This window comes from Pteronotus mesoamericanus, unplaced genomic scaffold, assembly GCF_021234165.1.
Source record: "Pteronotus mesoamericanus isolate MK-2021 breed Mesoamerican mustached bat unplaced genomic scaffold, CSHL_Meso_final contig_94, whole genome shotgun sequence".
NCBI lineage: Eukaryota > Metazoa > Chordata > Mammalia > Chiroptera > Mormoopidae > Pteronotus > Pteronotus mesoamericanus.
Genome location: NW_026555285.1, coordinates 7,779,783 through 7,803,495, shown reverse-complemented (window position 1 = coordinate 7,803,495; position 23,713 = coordinate 7,779,783). Strand labels below are relative to the sequence as shown.

At 35.9% G+C, this 23,713-nt stretch overlaps 1 protein-coding gene across 1 annotated transcript in view; it reads right to left on the bottom strand.

Annotated features, from left to right (window-relative positions):
• Positions 1-7,445: 7,445 nt before the first annotated feature.
• EPSTI1 (epithelial stromal interaction 1) overlaps positions 7,446-23,713 on the bottom strand; it is a 115,148-nt gene continuing 98,880 nt past the window's right edge. The window contains exons 9-11 of the mRNA XM_054586378.1: positions 19,787-19,860; positions 14,923-15,022; positions 7,446-7,845 (exon numbers count right to left, since the gene is read on the bottom strand). Of these exons, the coding sequence (XP_054442353.1) occupies positions 7,837-7,845; positions 14,923-15,022; positions 19,787-19,860 (183 nt within the window). The 3' untranslated portion in view covers positions 7,446-7,836. The remainder of the gene's footprint in view (positions 7,846-14,922; positions 15,023-19,786; positions 19,861-23,713) is intronic.

Below are 23,713 nucleotides of genomic sequence, written 5' to 3'. Positions count from 1 at the left end.
ATAGTGGCTGTTTCCATGTGGACAAGGAGAAATGGGGAGTTACTGTTCAATGGCTATAGAGTGTCAGTTATGCAAGATGGAGAAGTTCTAGAGAGCTGCTGTACAACATTGTGCCTGGAGTTAATATCAGACATTTAGAAATTTGGTAAGAGGGTAGATTTCATGTTATTTGGGTTTATTTTTCTTACCAAAATAAAAAGTATTAGAAACAAATTTACATTTTAATAAACTATTTTACTTCAAAAATTATTCATTAAAATTTTTTTTAAAACTCAATGAATAGGTTATAGCAGATGAAACCAGCTCAAGGTAAAATTAGTAAACCACAAACATATTTGATAAAATTACACGAAATACAGCACAATCAACTAGAGTAGAATATAAATTACGCAGTAAGAAATAAGGAACATGAAGAATAGAAGAAAAATTCATCATGCATCTAATAGGATAAGAAGAAGTAGAGAACGGTGAAAAAGAAATAGGTCTGCCCAATGACAGGACTATTCTTTCAGACATAAGATTTGTTTCAAGTCTGAGCACTTGTCCAAACCAGTCCAGACAGAATATTCCATAAGGGTAGATATAAGATGTTTCCACTGTGTTATAAGGTACAATGTTAGAAAAAGTGTATTGTGCTTTGGGTGATAAAGGTAATTTGCACTGTGGGATAAAAAAAGAGTTTTACATTTCCTTAGCCTTTTTTCGCCCCTATTTTATTCTTTCTTTATACAAGCTACATTGAGTAGGGGAAAAAAATTCCTAAAACAAAAGCACACCCTTCTGAACACCCACTGTTAACCAGACACTCTCCTGGGCAGTAGGAGTGATAAGATAAATGAGCCCCAGTCCATGGAGAACCAGACGTCAAGGGGCTGAGAGGGGCTGACGTCTAGTTCAGAGCTCCCTCTGCTTTGTCGACCTCCCTCACAATTCTATAGCACTGTGAGCCAGCCCTGACAGTGATCGAGAGCTAAGTAGGGTATTTTAACCTCCTCTCAAGCCTGGTTTGATTTCATAATGAAACAACACACCAGCCTCTTTCTCACAGCCAGAGTCACTTTTGCCGTACTCTTTTGGCAGAAGCCCATTCGGAACAGCTTCAGCCCCCCGGGCTTTTGGTAAGGATTGGTGTGGATGAATGAGTTCCTATATTTTACAGCTGTTGTGATAAAAAATCCTCTGCTCACAGCTCAAAAGAGAGTGCAGCTGTGGGCAGAGTGGGGGCCAAAGAATCAAGCCCAGAGCACGCTGGAACCTGCAGCCAGAGAGCCCTGCATGGCAGCGGGGTCTGCACAGGGCGGCAGCCACAGGGATTACATGGAGACTGCTGAAAATGGAAGACAACACCACAAAATGAAAAAGTGCTGCCACCCCACACTTTAGGAAAAAATGGGTTAAATAATCTACTTAAATCCTGTGGCATTTGAGGGAAGCCCAAGTGGAAATTCAAATAAGTCAGCTCAAAAATATTACTGGATCAGCATCTTACCTTCAAGGCGGTCAAATGTAAATTGTTCTTTTTCCCTAGAAACCTTGCTTTGAACTCCACTATTGAGAGGGCGACTTTTTTCTGATTTGCTTAGAGACAGTCTTAGTTTCTACCTTTTGTCTCAGCCTTAATTCTTTAAACATTTGTTTAGGATTTTTTTAGGGCAATTACTACTACTACTGATGCTGCTACTACTACTACCACTGCTACTACTACTGCTGCGACTGTTGCTGCTACTACTACTACTATTGGCATTAAAGTTAGCCAGGATGGACTCAGTAGCCTTCTGCAGGAAATAGAGGTGTGATGTTGGGATGTGCCTCTCAGAACCCCCGTCAGGATGGAAGGACTTTTCCCCCAGCTGGCGGAAGGGCTTCTGTCCAGAAGCCCCAGCTGTCAGCCCTCATCCCAATTGCTTCAGCTGAAGAGTTTCATCTCAACTGTAGACACAACCTCTTCCCAGGGTGCCCACGTCCAATGACTGGTTTATGTGGAAGAACGAAGGTCTGGCCCCCTTGCCCAGCTTCAGAGTTCCCTGTATTGAGCTTCTCCTTCTGTGCAATCTTCCTTTTTCTCTCCCAGACCTGGTGATCCCAAGAGCACTTCCTAACATACTCCCGCTTGCTAATGTCCATCTCAGCAGGCCACAGCCTCTGACACTTGCCATTTGGTGCTTTCACTTGCTACGTTGGACTTGTCCAGTAGTGTATGAGTCACAAATACTGTGTTCTGACTATGGTTAGATCAGAGGATGCCCACAGATAACCTGTCTCACTTTTCCCAATCTTATCTAGACACATGTCACAGACAAAGTGATACCCAGATGCCTCTTCAAAGAAGGACTTGCTACTCAGCTGTGGGCAGTACAGTGAACAAAACAGCCTCTGTCGGCTTCCTCAGGGTCTGCCTCAGCTACAGAGAGTGGCCCCATCCAATGTCATGCCCCTTCCCAGACAACGCTGGTGACTGGGTGAGGTGTGGGCGTAAAGGTCTGGCCATTTGGTCCCAATCCCCTAAATGCCCACCCACCACCACCAAACTTCTATATCTTCATCTATGAATATCGTACTCCATAAAATCCATTAATTTATCAAACATTTATTGAATTACTATTATATGTTAGGCTCCATTCAAGGCACTCGGAATACAGCATTGAAAAAGACAAAGACCCTAAACTTACTGAGTTTACAGCTATAGTCTTTGAAACTCTTTATTGACCACATGAGGGACCCTCTTTCTTGGACATGTCATAGACTTTGTCTTTGTGGTTACATCACCATCAGCCAGGCTAGAAATAGGGAACTCGTATCTGGCTTGTTACACTTCATCTACATTCTGTCACTTATAAAAGTCCTGCTTTTTAAAAAATATCCTTAAAACTCCACATGCTCACTCTGTTATCCCTATCTCCACTCCAAACTCTAGATTAGAAGTCTCACCCTGGGTCACTACGACTGATGTTATCACCTCTAACTAGTTGCCCTGCCTATGGTCCTACCTTCCTCAAATCCATCTTCCACCAATCACTCATGATTTATTTAAAATAAAAATCTAATCAGCTCCATTCCCTGCTCATAACCCTTCAGAACCCAAGCTACTTGATATGGCCCAAAGCCTCTATGATGTGTATCTTACATCTCTTGCCCTATTTATTTACAGAGTCCCTATTTCTTTCTTTCTTTTCTTTTCTTTTTTCTTTTTTTTTGGGGGGGTGTTTCTCTGTATATGTCTCTAACTCAATATAAAGTTCTTTCATGGTTGTTTTTTACATCTTTGTAGTCTCAATACCTAGCACAGTGCCTGGGATATACTATCCCCTTAATAAATTTTGAGCTGAACTGGATTTCTGCTATTGTTTGCATTTGTATGTATCTTTCATCTCAAGCTTTCATGTGTCTGTATCTTGATTCTTCAACCAGACAGTGCATTTTTGGGGTGAAGGGGTAGTCTTTAGAGCTATTTACAAATATCTCAGTTCTTTTCTGGAGACATTGTAGAATTCTATTTCCCTTTAAAGTTAGGAATATCCATGTGACTTGTCATGGCCAATGAAATATGAACAGAAATAATAAGTATCATACACCGGTGAAAGCATTTAAGTGCCCAGTGCAAGATACTGCCACATCTTCTCCCCTTGCTAGAGGGGAAACAGGAAGAAATGGAGCCTTCATCTGCCTGGGTCCTTGAGTAACAAAGATGAGCAGGACCTCCTGCTGGCCTATGCTTGACTTGTAGCACAAGCAAGATACAAACACTACCGTCCACTGAGATCCACTGAGATCCACTGGGATGTGGCGGTTGTTTATTGCTGCCACATTACCATGACCACTATGTTCCCTGGGGACAGGAACTGTGCCCCTTATCTGGGTCTCCACAGTGCATATTCAAAACAGACTGAATAAAAATATTATAATTAAATTTTTATTTCCGGTAGTCCATAATGTCCAATTTCAAATATTCCTCTCTCATCTGTTCTATCTCATTTCTAAAGCACAATTTCTGCTCCATTTTGGCACAATTATGGTTTCTAAAATATACAAATTAAAATTTCTAATCAGTTCCTAATCCAGTGTTGATCACTCATGTAACATTTGTGCAGAATGAAATGGCTGTCCTCCGATGACTGGCACAACTACAGGCAGAGCCCTCCCAGGAACGAGAGTCGGGGGGAGGTGGCCGGCACTTGTGTGCAGCTCGGGGCAGCACAGCGGAGGGGTCGCAGCAATCGCCTTCCTAGGGCATGTGTGCTGCAGCACAGGTCTCCCTGTGTCCTCTGCCCCAGCAGGTGGCACAATGACATGGCAATAAATGTATTGAAATATTCCTCCATTTGCCTTGATATGCCTATAAAAATCCTCACTTTGGGGCATATAATTCTATGAGGAAAAATATCCTCTTTCTATGATCCTTTTTAAACTCCATTGTTAAACAATGAAATATTTAGAAAGAGTTCCAAAAAAGGCTTTTTCCTGAAAGAAATGCCTAACATAGTTATTCTCTCCGTATTTCTTATAGTAACTTTAAAGGCATATTTTTTCCTTATGTAAAAGTATTATAGGTTACTCCAATCTTACTTCATGCACATCAGCAAAGAGCTTGCTGCTATATGTACTAGTTCATAGAGTTAAAAAAGAAAACAAACCCACAGTCTTACTATTTTCTTACCCCTATTAACAGTTCTAATGCAATACCTGCTGCCTCCTCTGACAGCCACACTCCCAAACATACCCTTCCACAGGACAAGCTCCCGCTAATCACCACCCATCTGTTTGATATCCTGAAAATAAAAATGAAGCTCATAGTCATTATCTCTATGGTTATATACTTTCTGTAATCAATTTCGAATTTGCAGCTATGGTTATCACAAAGTCTTGACTTTTAACTTTAAGTTTTCATTTTTATAAATGCCAAGTGTTTTTTGTTTTGGACTGAAATATGAGTATGTCTACATTTACTATAACTAAAATATAATTTCCTAAAGATACTTCCTGAAAAGATAGACAAATCTTCAAGTTAAAAAATAAGCTTGTAGTAGACTTTTTATAATTTTTTTAACATAAACAAAGTCTTTATGGACCAGAGGAAAGATTTCTCCAGTGTAAAAACATGTATGGGCACTCACATCTATGCTGTGAGTGGAAAAAGATACCTGGCTCTGTACTGCTCATAACCACAGCCAGCAGTAGGACAAAGCCTTTGTGTTCTTAAAAGGGGTCACTGGGTGGATGGTTGCTTTGTACATTTTAAAAATCTAACAACATAATACCAAGAAGAAACCACAAAGGGAAAATATTAATAGATCCAAATACACAAATATTTAAAACTTCAATACTAAATTAAACATTACTAAATTAAAGATATATAAAAATGAGAATATTACCACATACTATCTTAACAGAGACCTTTTGCAAATCAGCTATACTACACACACATCCACACACAAATAAAAATAAATAATGACAGTAAACCTATTGAAATAAACAGGAGCTAATCTCTACCAATAGAATTTTTCACTCAACATATAAGCAAAGATTTGAGAGCAACTAATTTTATTGGGAAGAGTATAGAGCATAGTTCTGGTGGTAATAAATATTGGTGCCACCTTTTGGGAAGTAATTTGACTATATACATCAAAACCCTTATAAATAGGTTTTGCATTTGAACCACCAGTTCTAACTCTAGGTGTTTGTCTTCATCCAATCATTAGACAGTGTCCATAAGAATTTTTATTGCAAGGATTTTGATGCACATGCAGATAGAAAACTATCTGGAGGAATACATACTAAATTATTGGCTCTGATTATCTACAGATAAAACCCCAAATTCACTATTTTTTTCTTTTTATTGTTCATCATTGTGTCTAAAGTTTCTATAACAAACACCTATTACTTTTGTAACACTGCATCTTGATTATATTTTATTTTTCAAAAAAAGAAAGAACTTTGAAAGCATAGAGATGATGATAGGAATTTGGGATTCCTATCTAGAGTTAACCACAAGTCAATGTTTATTTTAATTGATTCAACAGGGCAGACTAAATGTGAAAAACAAAATGGTCTACTCCTTTACACAACAAAACTATTGTTCTTTTCTGGTTACTTCCACCTACATGGAGAATTGTTTAAGGAAGATATTTATAACCCCAATCATATTCTGGATAATTGTGGCCATGAAGTCACAATTCTCCATAGCAGCACAATGATTTTTTAAAAAATGAAAACAGATACCTGAACAAAACCTCTGTGTTTGGGAATGCAGGATACAGCAGGCAGTAGAAGAGAAATAGACTCCAACTTTCCCGAGAACCCCCAAAGTAAGGAAGTGTCCCTTCCCTTACAACGGTTCTTGGTGGCACTCTGGAAAACCGCAGCAAGTGAGGAATGCTGAGCTTAGACACAAAAACCTCAGCACAACCACGGATTGTCAGGTAGCCAGACTGGCAGGTGTAGGGCTGAAATGGCCGCGTGCCACGCAGTAAAATGCCTGCAACAGTCACACATTTACAATCAGTTAGGCGGTGCTTCCAACTCAGGCTGAGGTAATGCCAAAAATTTCAAATGGTCCAAACATTTCATGTTAGTGTCAACAGCACCAATTCAGCTTCAGCTGGCAGAAGAGAAGGAAATCAACAGCATCTGCATTATTTACTCCAGAGTAACTAGCTGCAAACCATCTGTCCTCAGCCATCACCACTCCCATAAAATGTGGTCCTTTCTATACTCCATCCCTTTCTTGTTTCTGTAAGCCCCCCCTCCCAGTCTTGGCCTAAGAACCTGAAGTCCCAATGTTTCCCTGAATATAGAGATATGGGAAGTTAATGTCAACAGAGTAATTGGTACCACAAAACATCTCTTAATGCTGAAAAGTATTATTATGAGTTGTTCAGCTGCAAAAATTATTCATTCCTCCAACCTTCATTCTAAGGCTGAATATAATGTTTCCTGTGGAGGGGAACTACAGCATACAGCATGGAAAACCCACTTTCCTGCATTATGGGGTTTACAAACTGGTTCAAGGTTCTAAAAGTAGAATCAAAAAGTTGACTGAATTAGAATAGGAAATAGGTTGCATACAGCAAAGTTTCCAAAACATTTTCAAACTGCATTTGTGTGTAGTTAATTTTTAGAGAAATAGTGTGCTTTCCCAGAAATTAACTGTACCACTCTGAAACACCACAAGAACTGCAGTAGTAAGGAAATCAGACCAGAGTTAGTCCCATAGTGATTCCAGAACTATATTTGATCTATATGAATTGTAAAGGAGAATATGAGCATTAGACCCTTCAAGAGAGAAAAACTCGAGCTTTTCCTTAAAAATAAAAGTAAGCCATCTATGCAAAGGTAGTTCAAAATTTATTTAATTTATTTAAAAGATTAAAATATTTCTTTTTCTTTCATTTACATATCAAATTAAGAAAGTAGAGATTAAAAGCTAAATAAAGGCCAAATCTTCCCTAAATCTGATCTGAGAATTAACTGCTTAGAGAGACACACATGCAGCACTCATAGATCTCACTAACCTGAAAGCATCAAACAATTCTCTCATTTTCTATCTTACTAATATTGCCGTAATTATACTTCCAATAACAGGCAAAAACTAATTGGAAAAATACTGTAACATTTCACTGGCAATAGAGATTAAACATGAGTTCAGTAATCAGCTTCTGCAAACATGCTTCAATAATGACAGGGAGAAACCTGCCATACCAAGCTGCTCAGCCAGCTGTGTGGGTGGTCAGTTGAAGTCAAGGTGAAAGCAGTGAGGGTGAACAAAATTGCATTTAAAAAAAGTATCTCATAGGGGTTTTCAAGGTCAGTTGACAAAGACCAGGTGTAAGTAAACATTTCTTATATATCCTGGAGGAAAGAAAAAAACAAAATAAGATTACTACAAGCAGCAAAACAAAATTCAAAGTTTTTCTAAACCACAATTAAGTTCCTTCGAAGAATACTCTTACTACATCAGGCTTAAGTGACTATTTGTTAATAATTTCAAGTCCCAATGAAATGATTTAATTTTCAAGCCCCATTGCATTCAATTCACAAAATAGTCTTTGTCAACAATGCACGTCTTGTTGAGTGATGGCTCATCAGCTGTGTTCTTAGAGATAGGCTGATATGGGTCACAAATTATAATGTTCACAAGTATTGCCACCCATCTCCATAGTTACAGCAAGGACAGGACTAACACAGTGTGGAGCAGAGCAATTTAAATGGAAATATATGGTGTACAGTTGTATCATATTAGGCAGCAGGAAGGTGACTTCTAAGAAGCCTCTGAGAAAGGGAGAAAGATTAAATGAGTCCCCTCCCCGTCAACTATGTGCAAAGGTCAAGAAATCTCCACCAAGCTGCCTAGAATGGTGGACCACATTTTTCTCGAGATTCAGACTAGTGCTGTTTTACACTCTGGGAAAGTCAAATCCCATGTTATCCCTTAGGTCATGGCAAATAACTACCATTAAAGACAAAGGACTTAGAGGTTCCATGCTATTCCAAAGGGTCTCATTTACTGGTATCAGAAAAAAAGATCACTTGAAGTGATTCTTTAAATGTACCACCCTAGGTGCAACATGAAAACTAATAGAGTATTCAAAAACAGCAAAACACATTTTTTAAATACAAAAGGAAGTTTAAATTATCAAATAATAAATATATATTAAGTAGTATGAGAAAAATGTGATTTAAATTTTGAAAGTGTTAAAAGTAAAGGTTTATCTAATTGGCCTACCAACATACATTTATCAGAAGCCCACTGCTTAAGAGTCTATATTATGTTTCAAAAAACTGCTTTCATCAGTCTTATCATATTTTCTGCCTTCTTCCTTTCATTGTGTCTTTTGCTTTTTACTGGTTCTATTATTTCCTCTAGCTCTCCTCTCTCATTCCTTGGGGGATCTCAGTCATCATTTATAATTGACACATTTTTAATATATTGTATATACTAAACTTTTGTCAGCTTTTTATGTACAAAACATATTCATTGCTGGGCCCCATTCTAATAATTTGAACATAGTGAATAAATTATTTTGTGTTTTCTAGGTAGATAATTGTATTATCTGTGGTTTAGTTATTTAATTTATTTTCCACGATTCGTTCACAGCAGATTTATATATAATAGTCAACAATGAAAAAAACCCAAATGTCCTCATATGGGTAAAAGGTTAAACAAACTGTGGTATATCTATATCATGGAATACTACTCAACAATAAAAAATAATAAAAGCTTTGATGGATATCCAGGGAATTATTTTAAGTGAAAAAAGTTAATCCCAAAATTGACATATGTGTGATTCTATTTATTTTATTTCACTTTACAATTTATCTATTGAGTTTTAGAGAGAGGGAGAAAGGGAGCACCAGAGAAAGAGTCAGAGGGAGACAGAGAAATTCAATTTATCATTTCACTTATGCATTCATTGGTTGCTTTGTGTATGTGGCCTGACCAGAGATTGAACCTGCAATGTTGGTGTATTGGGATGCTCTAATCAATTGAGCTACCAGGGCTATGTGATTCCATTTATATTAATATTTTTGACATGATAATTTTTAGAAATGGAGACAGTCTTGTATTTCCCAATGGTTACATATGGGGACTCATTCTAAGAAGGACATAAGTGTGGTTATAAAATGGTAACATTAGAAAGATTATTGTATTAATGGAATTGTTTAGAATCTTCTGTACTCTGGTGGATACATGGACCTACATATGTGATAAAACTACAAAGAACTAAATACACACACAAAGAGACCCACACAGTGAAGTAAAACTGGAAAAATCTAAATAAGATCAATGGATATTATCAGTGTCAATATTCTGTATTATCAGTGATTTATAAACTTTTTTCAATCCTTACATCTGATTTAAAGAAAATGGTCTTTTAAATTTATTTTTAGAGGAAGGGTGAGAGAGAGAGAGAGGAATATGGATTTGTTGTTCCACTTATTTATGCATTCATTGGTTGACTCTTCTATATACCCTGACCAGGGATCATACCTACAACTTTGGTGTATGTAGATGATGCTCTAACCAACTGAGCTACTGGGCCAAGGCAAAGGAAATGTTTCCGATTTATTTTTATTATAGATTTTTGCTGACTTTTTGGTTAAAGGAATTTTCTTTATTTTTTTGTGCTTGTACATTCTTTTTTATTATATTTTATTGATTATGCTATTAGAATTATCCAAATTTTTCCTCCTTTGCCCCTCTCCACCCAGCAACCCCCACTTCTTCATGCAATCCCCACACCATTGTTCATGTCCATGGGTCACACATATAAGCTCCTTGGCTACTCCATTTCCTATACTGTACTTTACATTCCTATGGCTATTCTGTAACTACTTATTTGTACTAAAGAAATTTTCTTTCTGTTCCTAGTTTGCTAGAAGCTTTTATACAAATGAGTATTGAAATTTATCAAATGCTTTCCCTGTAACTATTGAGATGATCATATGGTATTTGTCCTATAGTTTATGAGGTGAAATTTTTGTTTTATTTTGTTTATTTTTTTGTTTTATTTTGTTTATTTATTCATTTATGATAAGCCATGCTTGCATTTTGGAATAAATTCAATTTGATATGGACACATTATGCCTTTTAAAAAATTCATTAGAGAATCTATCAAAATTTTGTGAATTTTTTAAATCCATGTTTATGAGTGAGATTGGTCTATCATTTTTTTTCTGTATAGTTTTTACTGGATTTTCATTGAAAGTTACATTCACCTGCATAACTGTTTTGGGGAATACTTTCTACTTTTCATTTATCTAAAAAATCTTCCCAGACATTTGAAATCATCTGTTCCTAAAACATAGTAGAACTTTCCTGTAATATGCCTAAGCCTGGTTTTTATTTTATGTGAAGACAGTAACAAATTAACCTACATAATGCTTGCATCATTTTGACTTTGCACCAACAATGTGTGAAAGAATCTGTTTTTCCATGGCCTTGCCAACAGAGTATATTGCCAATCTTTCATTTTGTGGAGGGGGAAGCTGCTGAATAATAGATGAGAAATGGTATTTTGACTTTGTTCTTAATTTGTATTCCCTTCATTATAAGTTCAGAGAGTGCTTTAATTTCAAAGATTATGTTTTTTATTCCTAAAAATTGTTTTTTTCCCAAGTTGTCTTGGTTGGCATTGTCTTCTGTTTTTGCTCATTGTTTTAAATCCAATGTTTTTTGTCATCCAATGTTTTATACATAGCTTTTTAAAATTCAATATCTAGTCATTTTCGTATATCACATCATTTAGTTCTAAATCTTTGTTGTTTTGGTGACCCTTAATCACAGCCACCTGTTTCCTTATTCGTATCCAAAGTTCTAATCACTGCTTTATGCTTGGAATACAACCAAAGGGCCCTGCTCTGATGGCATATGGAACATATATCACCATAGGGAGAAACTAAGGATAAATAGTCAACAAAACATATAAATAAATGATAGAAAATTATGTTAGAAGTTGCAGAGTGCTATGGAAAAAAGAAGTGGTGCCTAGAAAGAGGATGGCAAGAGCCAGGGGTAAAAGCACAGGTGGTAGCACTAAATAAATGGTCAAGGAACCCTCACTGAGGGAGAATTAAAAGAAAAAAAAAACTTGGAGGATAACAAATAATATGGATGTTTTGGAGGATAGAGTAGAGGGAGCAGCCAGTGCAAAGGCCATAAGGTGAGAACATCCAGTTTCTCAAGTTTTCAAAATAACAGCAAGAAGCAAGCATGGCTAGGGAGCATGAGGAAGGGTGAATGGCAGAGGGTAAAGCTGAGTCTGGATCATGTAGCACCTGGTAGGCTGATGTAAGGACTTTGGCTTTTACTCCAAGTGATTTGGAGAGTCATGGAAGCCATTGGAGGGTTTTGAGCAGAAGAGTGATGGGATAGGACTTCTGACCTAAGGGATTGTTCTCATATAGAGAACAGACTCTAGGTGGGGAAGTGTGGAAGCAAAGGAACCATGTGAGACATTTTCAAGAATCTAGATGATCATTGAAAGAAGTTGGAAACAAGATAATAGTGGTGAAAGTTGAGAGTAGCTGTTGGATTAGATATATTTGAAAGGAAGAATCAAGAATATTTCCTGATGGATTATCTGTGGAGGGATGTGAGAGATGGGTTGTGGGATTATGCAAACAGGAAAAAGTGCAGATAGGGCATTAAGGTAAAGAGAATAAAGGTTAAATTTTAGATATGTTAGATATGCAAGTAGAGATGTTGGGTAGGCAAATGGATATAAAGACCTAGAATTTGGAGGAAGGAGTCCAGGCTGGAAATTAAAATTTGGGAGTAATAAGCATATACACTTAATTTCATGAAAATAGGTAAGGCCATCAAGATATTAAGTGAACATAACATTCAGAAGGTGGTCCAGTGTGGATCTCTGACGCACTCCAATATTGTGAGGACAAAAAGATGCAGGGAATTCAGCAAAGGAGAATGTTGACCACTGAAACAGGTAGAAACCCAGGAAAGTGTAACATCCTAGAAGCCAAGTAAAGAAAATTTCAAAGAGAAGGAAGTGAATCATCATGATGAATGATGCTGATAGGTCAAAAAAGTAAAGATTGATATATAACCACTGGATTTTTGCAATGTGGACATTGTTAGTGACCATGACAAGAGCATTTTTGTTGGATTGGTGAAGTTTAAAACCTGGTTAGAGTAGGTTTAAAAGAAACAGGAAGAAAGAAGGTAGACACAGCAAGAATAGAAACCTCTTGAAGTTTGGTCTAAACAGAAGAAAGAAACAGCACATTGAAATAAAGAACAAACTAACGGTAACCAGAAGGGAGGGGGAAGGGGAATAATGGAGGAAAGAATTGGAAGATTGGAAGGGTCATCAAGGAACATGGAAAAAGGACCCATGGAAAAAGCCAAAGGGGGTTAGGATTGAGGGTGGGAGGTTGGGTGGGTGGGGCAGGGGAGAGTGATAGGGGGAAAGTGGAGACAACTGTACTTGAACAACAATTTTAAAAAATGGAAAAAAAAGAGAAAGATATTAACTAAAAAAGACAGCAAGAGGAAAGGTAGTAGCAATACACTTTATATTTCTTAATATTTTATGATGAAAGGCATTTTTCTAGTTGAGATGGATAATTCAGGTTAAGTGGGGAGTATTGGTAGAACAAAGACAAGCAGTCAGTGAAGAAGATAGAAACTGGCTCACAAAGAAGAGCAGGCATACAGGTAGGGATGTCTGTGGGTAAATAAATATGGAGGTAAAGCTGAGAGTCTGAAGCTTCTATCATGTTTCCTTCAAGTAAGGGGAGCACTAATAACCATTTTGGCTTGGAGATGCCTGCCCCACTAAGGAATTGTTAATTATCCTCACTCACATTACATCATGAGAAAACAGCATTCTTTATAATCCGAGAAGAACCTAAGCGAAGGTTTATAGCTCACTTATAAAAGGTCTACCAATAGTCATCGGTGAGCCCAACCCTTATTCTCTTAGCAGTAGCCCATGCAGTATTCATTTACTCTCTCCCATCATCTTCCCCTCAATCCCAGGTATTTTTCAAGGTACTTTCTAAATTTGGGTAGTAGTTGAATAGAGGAGAAAATGTGTAGCAAGTTTCCAAGTCCTGTGCAAAATCTGAGTTTCAATCACGTTTCATAACTTATAAAATCCATGAACTTGGATAATGTATTAAATTCACAGTGCTCCATTTACTACATGACTACTACTCCCATATTTGTATGTTAATAATTTGTAAATTGTAACACCTGATGCAAAAACTGTGTATTTAGAACCTTTTCTCTCTCCCATATTGTCTCTTCTCTGACTGCTATAGTGATACACATGAACATATATCATGGATAAATAAACACATCCACTATGCATTCTCTGCAAATTTGCCTGATTTCAGTTCTGTTCACTATATACACATTTGTGAAATCTACCTATTAATTTTAACTACCGGATGTCTTTAAAGAAAATATACATGAAAGATTCCTAACAGACTGTCTTCTTAAAAATGCTCTTTTGTCCATCAAGTATTTATTTTTTTCTTAATTTTTTCATTTACTTATTTTTTAGAGAGAGGGGAAGGGAGGGAGAAAGATAGGGAGAGAAATATTGAGCAAGAGAGTAAACATCAATTGGCTGCCAGCTGCCTCTTCTAAAAGAGAGGACCAAACCTGCAACCCAGGCATGTGTTCTGACTGGCAGCTGAATCAGTCACCTTTCACCTTGCAAGACAGTGCTCAACCAACTGAGCCATACCTTGTTAGGGCCATCAAGTATTTATTAAAGAATTATCTTCTCTAGAGTTTGTGGGTCAGCAAACACTTGATTATTTTGTTATATTTTACCAATTTAAAGATTTCCATCTGTTTCATTTTTTTAAATAGACACATATGTACTTGGGTTTCAATTAAATTATAAAGCATGCAAAACACATTAAACACATATTACAAGTTGAAAGATTTTCTTCACAAAAATCTATATCAACATTTCATTTTTAAAAAGTGTCTTTCACTGCAGGGTTTATTAAAAAATCATTTTGTAGTGAAAAATTAAATATTAGTTTCTTTGCTATGCTAGTTTCACAGAAAAAAATTTATTACTATAGAATGCTTACCATTTTTATAACTGCATTTCATTTTAAATATTCCTGAAAAAAATGTTCATTTGTTTTTGTCATGGGTCTGGGCCAGGGGTGATAAAAAGCCTTACAGTCCAGGAAAGCACACTGAGAACAAAGGGCAGGTGTCATTTTTTATTGTGATTGGCCAGAGCTGAAATCAGGACTTTTTCCCTCTCTCAGAGGCTATTGTGGAATTTACAGTAATCACCCTGGCTGACTGCCCATCACACAGCTGAACAGCACATGAAAAAAATATCTGGGGAGAAGGCCACACATATTTTTTAAATTCTCATTGCTTTTATTCTTCAAATTTGAAAGGTATTTTTTAAGAGAAAAGGAAAAACTCACCGAGCTGTTACCACTATTCATAGTCCAAGAGCTTCTAAAGTGCTCCAGGCCACCTGGTTGACTTTTGACTTGGAGTCGGTCTAGGAAAGCATTATTTACCCTTTAAAACAATGAAAAATGTGTGTAAGCAAAAAGCTTGTTGCAAGGCTGAGAGATTTTTGAGAACCTAATGTGCTGTATGACTGACTATGGGGATTGCTTCCCTCTCTTCAGCTTAGGAGAAATCTACAGAAACTTCTTTTCACATTAATCACATGACATGCTATTAGCAGTCCTTTGCTGGAGCTGGTGCCATTTGTGGGTGGTGGCTTGGCCAGAGGGGACACAATTCCTAATTTCAGTTTCACTGTCCTATCTTCTGTCAGTTCAAGAACCTTCTTCATCTAAGCAAGCAGATGCCTAAAGCCCAGGCGAGGCAAGGCATGAACCCTGGAGGCTGAGGAAAGATAAAGGCTTTGTTAGAACTAAAACAAGAATAAAAAACAAAAATAGCTCTGTGGTACTGTTGTTGCAAGACAGATTTTGCTCCCATATGCCCTATGCCCCATTGTCAGTCTTGCTAAAGTAAATCCCGCAAGTGAAAAATAGAAGGGAAATGGGACGAGTGAATGGGGAAAAGGAAATATCAAAAGAGGGAAAACTGAGCTTTCAAAGAGGGTTATGGGTACATCTTTCACTGATGTTCAGTCACACTTCCAGCAACAAAATTCAAAAATTAAATTTAACACATAGGAGGTAAAACCTTGAAGAAAGGTAAGAAAGTGATTATTATAAAGGTCAGAATGTGGATTAACTGTAAGATGATAGTTATATTCTATTTCTGGAGCTGGCTACCCAGTTGTTCACTTTATCATTCTAAATATTTGTTTCATGGTCTTGGATATGCCTATCCTACTAAAAAATTAAATTTTTAAATTAAAACTTTTTAATATTAAAAAAAGTAAATTAAAGGCAACAGCATGCTCTGAGTTGCCTTGTTATGGATGAGTAGAGTCAGGGATGTGAAGGTTGGAGAAGCAACATTATGATAGTATCATGTCAGCACATTACTGAGGAATAGTGTCATTAGGACCATAAGGTTCTTGTTAGAAACACTATACCTGGTGCACAGCAGCAACTCAATACACATTTATGGGAGGAAGGATAGACTGGCCCCAGTCACATTAGCCTCCTGTTCAGTCATGAAGATTAGCAGAATGTGGACATGGTGGGGAGCTGTCAGTCCATGACTATGGGAGGTTTGGGCACTTTAAGGATAATGACTGCTGGGTGGCAACGACAGAGGATTTTTTTTTTTTTTTGCCTGTCTATGCTTGCTTAAGGATATCTAAAATGCCAACTACATGTTGACCCAGCTGGATCTCGGGCTTTTTGGGTTGCTGTTTTCTCAACAACTTCAAGTCCCATCAAACGCTGGTTACATCTTAGTTATTACAAAGTTTTTTTCCTCTCACCATAAAATCTACCCAAGTGCCATATCTGGTCAGCCTTGATATCTGCAGAGCTCAATGTGTAAGTCACCTTTATAGGACGTCTTGGCACGCAGATTAAACAGTATCTTACTGAGCTGGAGACTTGTATATTAAGGAAATGAAAGCTGACCTTGCTTCCCCTTAAATAGCACAGCCAATCTTATTCTTGACTGCTCATATACCTAGGGCTGTTTTTATCCAGTCTTTTTGTCAGTAACAAAAATGGGCTCTCCCTCAACATCCCCAGGCCACCCCATATCTAAACCACTAAAAGTCCTGTTGGCTCTACCAACAAAGCACATCTTGAATTCACCTATATCTTTCCAGGGCCACCATTCTAGTCCAAATTGTTGTCCTCTCTCATCTTGCTTCTGCTTCCATTTCTGCCTCTGTAAGCCATTCTCCACATACCCAGCTTACTAAATCATGAAAGAGGGCATGCCTTCCCTTTGCTTAAAACTCTCCCGTGACTTTCCATTACTCTTAGAATAAAATCACTGGCTTATGACATCTTGTGTTTTCTGGCTTCTGCCTACATTTACTACCTTATTTCACAACATTTTCTCCTTACCATCTATAATCTAGTCATTTGGGACTCAGAAAACCCAAGCTCATTCCCTTTTTAGGGCCTTTGCATTTGATCTTATGCCTGAATAGGGGATATCGTATGTTTTGGCCCCGAGTTTCCCTGTGACTAGCTCTTATCCTGTAATGTCGCTTCTTTTTTGAGGAATTATCACCTCCAGTCTCTCCAAAACATCATAGCCATGGTGTGATCCCCATGGTACATATCATTATCTAAAATAATCTCACTGTTAAATTGTTGACTTTTATTTCTTTCTTCCAGTTAGTAATTTCCATGTAGTCAAGGACATTCTCTGCCTATTCCCAGTCTATTTCTAGTGCTGAGAACAAAGACTTCACATGCCTTAATATGTAAAAGGTAAATGAATGAATTATCCAGGCACATGATCCCCAGTTGGGCACATGATTGGCCTTCATCTGTGACTGCAGCTACATCGAGAAACCACCAATGGTGGTGAATCCAGCCTGCAAAACTACTCACTGTCCACTTCCCTCAATTCACTCAAACACTGTACAGACTGATGACTTGTCATGTATGCAAGGTGATGCAATTCACTTTTGAGCATGAGTTACTAGGACACAGAGATTATGGGTGGTAAAGAGATTATTTTCTCAATTCTTATGGAGAATTCAAATAGGAAAAAAAAGTACCAATTTATATTTTTGTTTACTAGTATTAGAAAGTATAATACATGCATTTTATTGTTGTCAAACTAATGCTCTGGATTTTCTTCCCAGGGTTAATTTGGATAAAAATTGTTATTCAAGAACAGTTCAAGTTTCAATAAACCAGTTCATTCTAGTTTTTAACTCACAGTCCAGTTCCTTTCAAGTCCTTAACCTCTATGGGTCTGTCCTTTCTCTATTGAGTTTAAACTTTCTTCTCTTACTCAAAAAGTTACACTAAATCAGGTGCAGATGTATTCAAGCTCAATCGTTTTAGGATTCACTGAAAACCTTGTGAGGAATCCCAGAAGCTTTCTATTGTAAAACTCAGGGTTGAGTTTTCGGCCATGTGAACTTCTAAACAGTAGAAAGCACATTATCTTTTTGACTCTAATAAAATTAATATCCCTGGGGAAAAGCTAACTTATGTCCCTACATACAGACTATGTAGCTTGTGCTGTTGCCTTTAGCAGGAATGAACACAGCTATTTTATTCATTAAGAGTCTAGTGAATGAATATTTTCATATGATAATATAGGAATTCTCACTGTAAATTCTAAAAGACAAAACAAAGTCTTTTCAAAAATTGATTGAGAATATAAAAACTGTTTAACGACTAGATCAGTTATTTCAAACCTGATGATTAAATTTATTATCCAGAGAGATTTCCTCGTGGATTAAATTTGGATATACATTTAACTAGAATCAAGAAAAAGAAAATAAGATATAGAAAATATCCAATAAACAGCCTCACCAATATTTAAGTATTCAGCAGCATGAAAATAAACTTAAAGAGTGAGGGTCAAGGTTCCTATAACAAAACAAAAGTAATCCTTTCCACCTCTAATCAGATAACTTGCATTTTTATTAGATGCCTACTGAAGATTAATTTCTTAGCAACAGGGCTTATTAATGTGACATCATTATCTCTAAGATACTTAAAGCTTTCCAATTCAATTAACCCTCAAAAATCTAGAGAAATAACTGGCTAGTACTAACAACTGTTATGTAATATCAGGGTTTTTTAATAGAAAAACATTTAAAGAGAAAATAAGAAAAAAACCTATATAAGACTGAACTAATTTGTGGCTTATTTTATACATATACAAAAACCAAAACCAAAAAGAAACAACCCCACGTAGCAGTAACGGTGTCCTCTGACCCAACAGAAGAGTCTAATCAGGGTATCAGTGCTTTGATGTTTCTTTATAATCAGAGAAGAACATATAAATTCACATTTGACATTTTAAAACTATTTTTACTGGATGATGGAAGCAGCATAGTCTAGTCAAAAGAATATGAACACCCATCCACAGTTAGTGGCTACAACAGAATTAGGAGTTTCCATTAACACCTTTTAAAGTCTTATTTACAAAATGAAACTGCCACAATTTAAAAATATGCATTAGTGACAGTGGGAATTTAAACATATAAGCCACTAAGGTTCAAAGGAAAATTTGTTCCTTTAAATCATGAGAGTCTTCACATTAAATTATTCTCCTAAAACACTGAAGAATACTGCAATTAACTCAAATAACCCAAGTGCCCTTTAGGAAAATCCTAACGTAATGATGACAGATATGACGGCTATTAGCACTGTCCCCAACATCAACATGATCTCTTACTGGGTACTGAATGTCAGCCATTAGGAATAAAATAGAGTACTTATGCTATTAAAAAGCCCTTAATGGTCCTATTTTAAGATTTTTTTCTTAATATGTTAGTCAATATAAAACAACTTTATGGTAGGTTTTGTCTGAGATTTTGTATTCAAGTATGTGTATCTCACCATCTATACTAGTTCAATTACTCTAAATGATCATCTCAAAGGATGAAGATGTCTTCTTTCATGGCAGACAAATGAAATATAATCTAAATAAACATATAGCTTGAGTGCATAATTCAGTTTTCTAGTGTAAATTAATGCCACCTATCCAGAAAAAATACTGTATGTGTATGTACATGTGAGTGTAGAAATTGGCATCCTCACACACAACTACATGCCCGTAATGTAAAGATTAACAAGATAATATTAATTTCAAAACTATAGTCAATATTACTATAATGTTTTCCTAAAACATTGCAAACAATTTATAGGTAAATTGTTTTAACCAAGGATTATAATTTATTAGCCATTATACCTCCTGTGCTCAGCCTGATGGGTTCTGGTTCTTTCTTCCTCCTGTTGCTGTCGCTTAAATTCCAATAATTCACTCTAGGGACAATAAAGTTTAAATATGGTTTTCAATTCACTTGTTTATACAGAAGACACCTAAATCAATTACATATTTAACCTTAGCAGGTGCAATATTTCATTTTTGAAACTTTTACTTAAGTACCATTTCTTTGTGAAATTATTTTTTTATGTAAGTAGGTAAAAAAAAAACCCATGATGCTTTAGTCAAACTAGCTCCGTGAGTATAAAATTGTGAGAATAAAAAGTCAAAGTGCATGTTCAAGATATTAAACCAATTGCTACAACATATACAGAGATAAGCACGTGAGTCAAACTTACCCATGTCTTACAAAAAAATCATATTTGTTTCTTCATTAATGTCACACTATAATTTCTTGGTCATTTCTCTAGCATTTCTTTCCCCCCAAAATTCAGACACTTACAAATGAATATTGGACTCAATTCCACAGTTCAATTACATTAGCAAAACATTCTCCTTCCTGGAAAATAATCACTCAACCTATTTATTGAGTTACTTCTAATACTAGCAGAACTTTGAACTTTATGGAGGGATATTATGCTTTAAACAGATCTTATTACTACAACTAAATCTCTAGCATCTGACATTCTGATTATCCTCTTGGAAGAGGTAACTTAACTTCCAAACTCAGTTACTATGTTCACAGTATTAAAGAATTAGGTGCCAGGGTTTGTCTAATACTACCTACCTTGAGGCAGACTGAGTTTCATTTCAAAGACAGAAAAGCCACAGGGAAGCATTAAGAAGCTCCTAAGTTAGGGCCTGAGTCATAGAGGTTTTCTAGTATACAAAATCCTGTCACGTCTTGATAAATATATACCAACACATGTATTTTTAACCCCCAAGATTCCTTGATGAAAAGTATGAAATACATTAAAAATTCAAATTGACATTTTGTTTTTTAACTTTATTCAAGTCTTTCACCTTCTTATAATTCCCAAAATAAAAAACTGGTTTCTTATATGGTTATATTCTAAATACATTAGTCATCAATACTTAAAGTACGTTATTTAATTCTAATTCCTATAAGGCACCGGCAAGGGAAAAATTGGAGTTTTCTAAATAATTGAATGGTATTTGTTCAACCATTTTCCATGCATTGACTAAATACCAGATGCCAAGTTTTGCACTAGAGGGACATACTTTTTCATTACAGTATAACATCTTTTTTTCCATTTTAATTTTTTCACTATAATATCTGTACATAGTAAGCCTATCAAATAACAGTACTACTAAGGCTTACACTAAAATGAAAGAAGCTCCAGTCCTCCTTGTGGCCCACACGATCACTTCCAGGACTGGGTGGATACTGAAGATGTGTGGATTTATCTTCAATTATCTTCTTAATAGCATGCATATTCTTTTATTTTTTAATTTTTAAAAAACTTGCCAAATATATTTTCCCATACAGTTGGTTCCCTTTTCATTTTGCTGATGCTTTCTTTAGCCTTGCAGAAGCTTCTTATTTTGATGAAGTCCCATTTGTTTTTTCTTTGCTTTATGTCCCTTGCTCTAGGGGACATATTGGTAAAAATATTGCTGCGTGGGATATCGGAGAGTTTCCTGACTATGTTCTCCTCTAGGGCTTTTATGGTGTCACAACTTATATTTAAGTCTTCTATTTATCTTGAGTTTATTTTTGTGTATGATGTAAAATGTATTTGAACAATAAAAAAATTTAAAAACATTTTTAATAAGAAAAGAAAATTGTATTATCTTTTTACTTCCTATTAATAAGGAAGATTTATGACTCTATCACTACCTCAATCCTAATCCCAATTTTCTCTCCTAGTATACCATTTTCATTCCTCATCATTACAACTTTTTCTTTTTTTCAACTTTCTGAGTGGTAGGGGAGGGACTCCTCTTTTAGACTTTCAATGCACCCTCCTCTTTTTAACACCAGCCTTTAGAGGTACTGGGTGCCTCTAATTCCTGACATGCTTTGGGATTATTTCTTGCAAATGAGTTCTGTTTTTTCCTTCTCTACTTTCCAGCTTTCAAAATGTATGGAAGTCTCCTTGCCTGCTCATTTGTTCTTACTGTCTTATGCCTTAAGGGACTGGAGATAAGCAAATGAAATGTTTTGAGGGTTCAATGTTTAACCATAAGACCTGAATGTTTTCACAGAAAATTTTACCAAACTCCTGGTACTTGGTTTTCAAAACTCTCAAAGGTGGGCTGGTAAATAAAATATTATTTGATGAATGAATGAATGAACATTATGTTTGTTTTACAGTTGATGAAGTCGAGGATCAGAAACTCAGTTTAAGTCAATTTTCAAAAGCTAAACAGCTCATTAGCAGCAAAATAAAAATTAGGGTTTAAATTTCCTTGTATCTAATCTTCTTTAAGATATATCCAAAATAGGTGATTAAGACTGAGGGTAACTTGGCAATAGTTCATTATACTAAAGTCATATCTAAAACCATAAGACCCATTTATACTCAAAAGGTCTAGTAGAACATATCTAAGCTCAATCTAAATCCCCCTAGTCAAAGATGCTAAGTATTCTCATATACATTGACCCATTTTTCTTAGGAACAACTTTTGGATTCCAGCCCATCATAAGTTTAATAACATGAAACTCTGAACAAACTAAATTTTTATCATGAGATAAAGATTTTTAGAACTGTAAAATGCATATACTATGTATAGCATATATGCATATTATTACTTAGTTTTCTAAAATAATTTTAAGGTAATTTTTCAGCCTTAGCAAAAATGATCCTGAAATTTATGTAGAAAAAATAAATATGTGATCATAGCCATAAAAAAACCCTAAAAAAATGAAATGAAGAATCAGCTTCAACAACTATTAAAACACGTTATGAAACTACAGTAATTAAAAGAACTTGATTTAGTCTAGGAAAAGATCTAATCTATGGAAATGTAGTTTATGTTTGCTGTTATACTAACCCATACAGGAGAGAGAGTTCTATGAATGATAATTAGCTAGCCAACTACAGTGAGAAAAATGAAAAGTAGATCCTTTACTTTTATCTCATAATAAATGTTACAGAGGTCTAAGATTTGAATACAAAAGATGGAACAGTAGATGGTTTCAAAGGAGACTTGGTAAACTTATTTATAAACTTGGAGCAAGAAACTCTCAAAATACATAAAGGAAAAATATTGATACATTTGTTTAATTAAAATGTAAAGCTTTCCTTGGGAAAAAAAATACCATACAAACTGAAAACAATTAAATGTTAATGACATATATAGGCTGACTCTACTATTCTTTTGTTCATTCACTCAGCAATGTCTGAATGCTTATTATAAGTCAGGCTTGGATTGATGTAATATAGATAGAATAATGAACAAGGTAGATAAGTTTATATCCTAAAATAAAGGAAACAATAAACAAGTGAGAAAAATAGCCAACAGTAATCCTTTGTAGAAAGATAAACAGGTTGACATGGGGGTCAATGGCTCAGTTACGCATTTAGACAGAGGCTCAAGGAAGGCCTGAGGAGACAGCTAAACACCTCATATAAACAAACAAGGGGAAAACTATCCCCAGATGGAAAAAGGGCGAAAGAATAGAAAGAAGCAGTTCACAGATAAACTATAAATTGCCTATAAATTTAAATTTGTCACTATCTTCACACATAATTGAAGAAACATATATTGAAATAAGATAAAAATTTTCTTCTATCATATTGACAAAAAGTAGAAAAGTCTATTAATTAGGTAAATTCAAGCACTTTGGGGGAAATGCCTAAGTTATTGAAAAGTAATTTAGTTTCTGGAGGACAGTATAGCAATAACATGAACATGTAAAATGTACACATCCTTTGGAGAAGTGTTCAAAGATGTCTGCATAAGAACAGTCACCGTTGTATTACT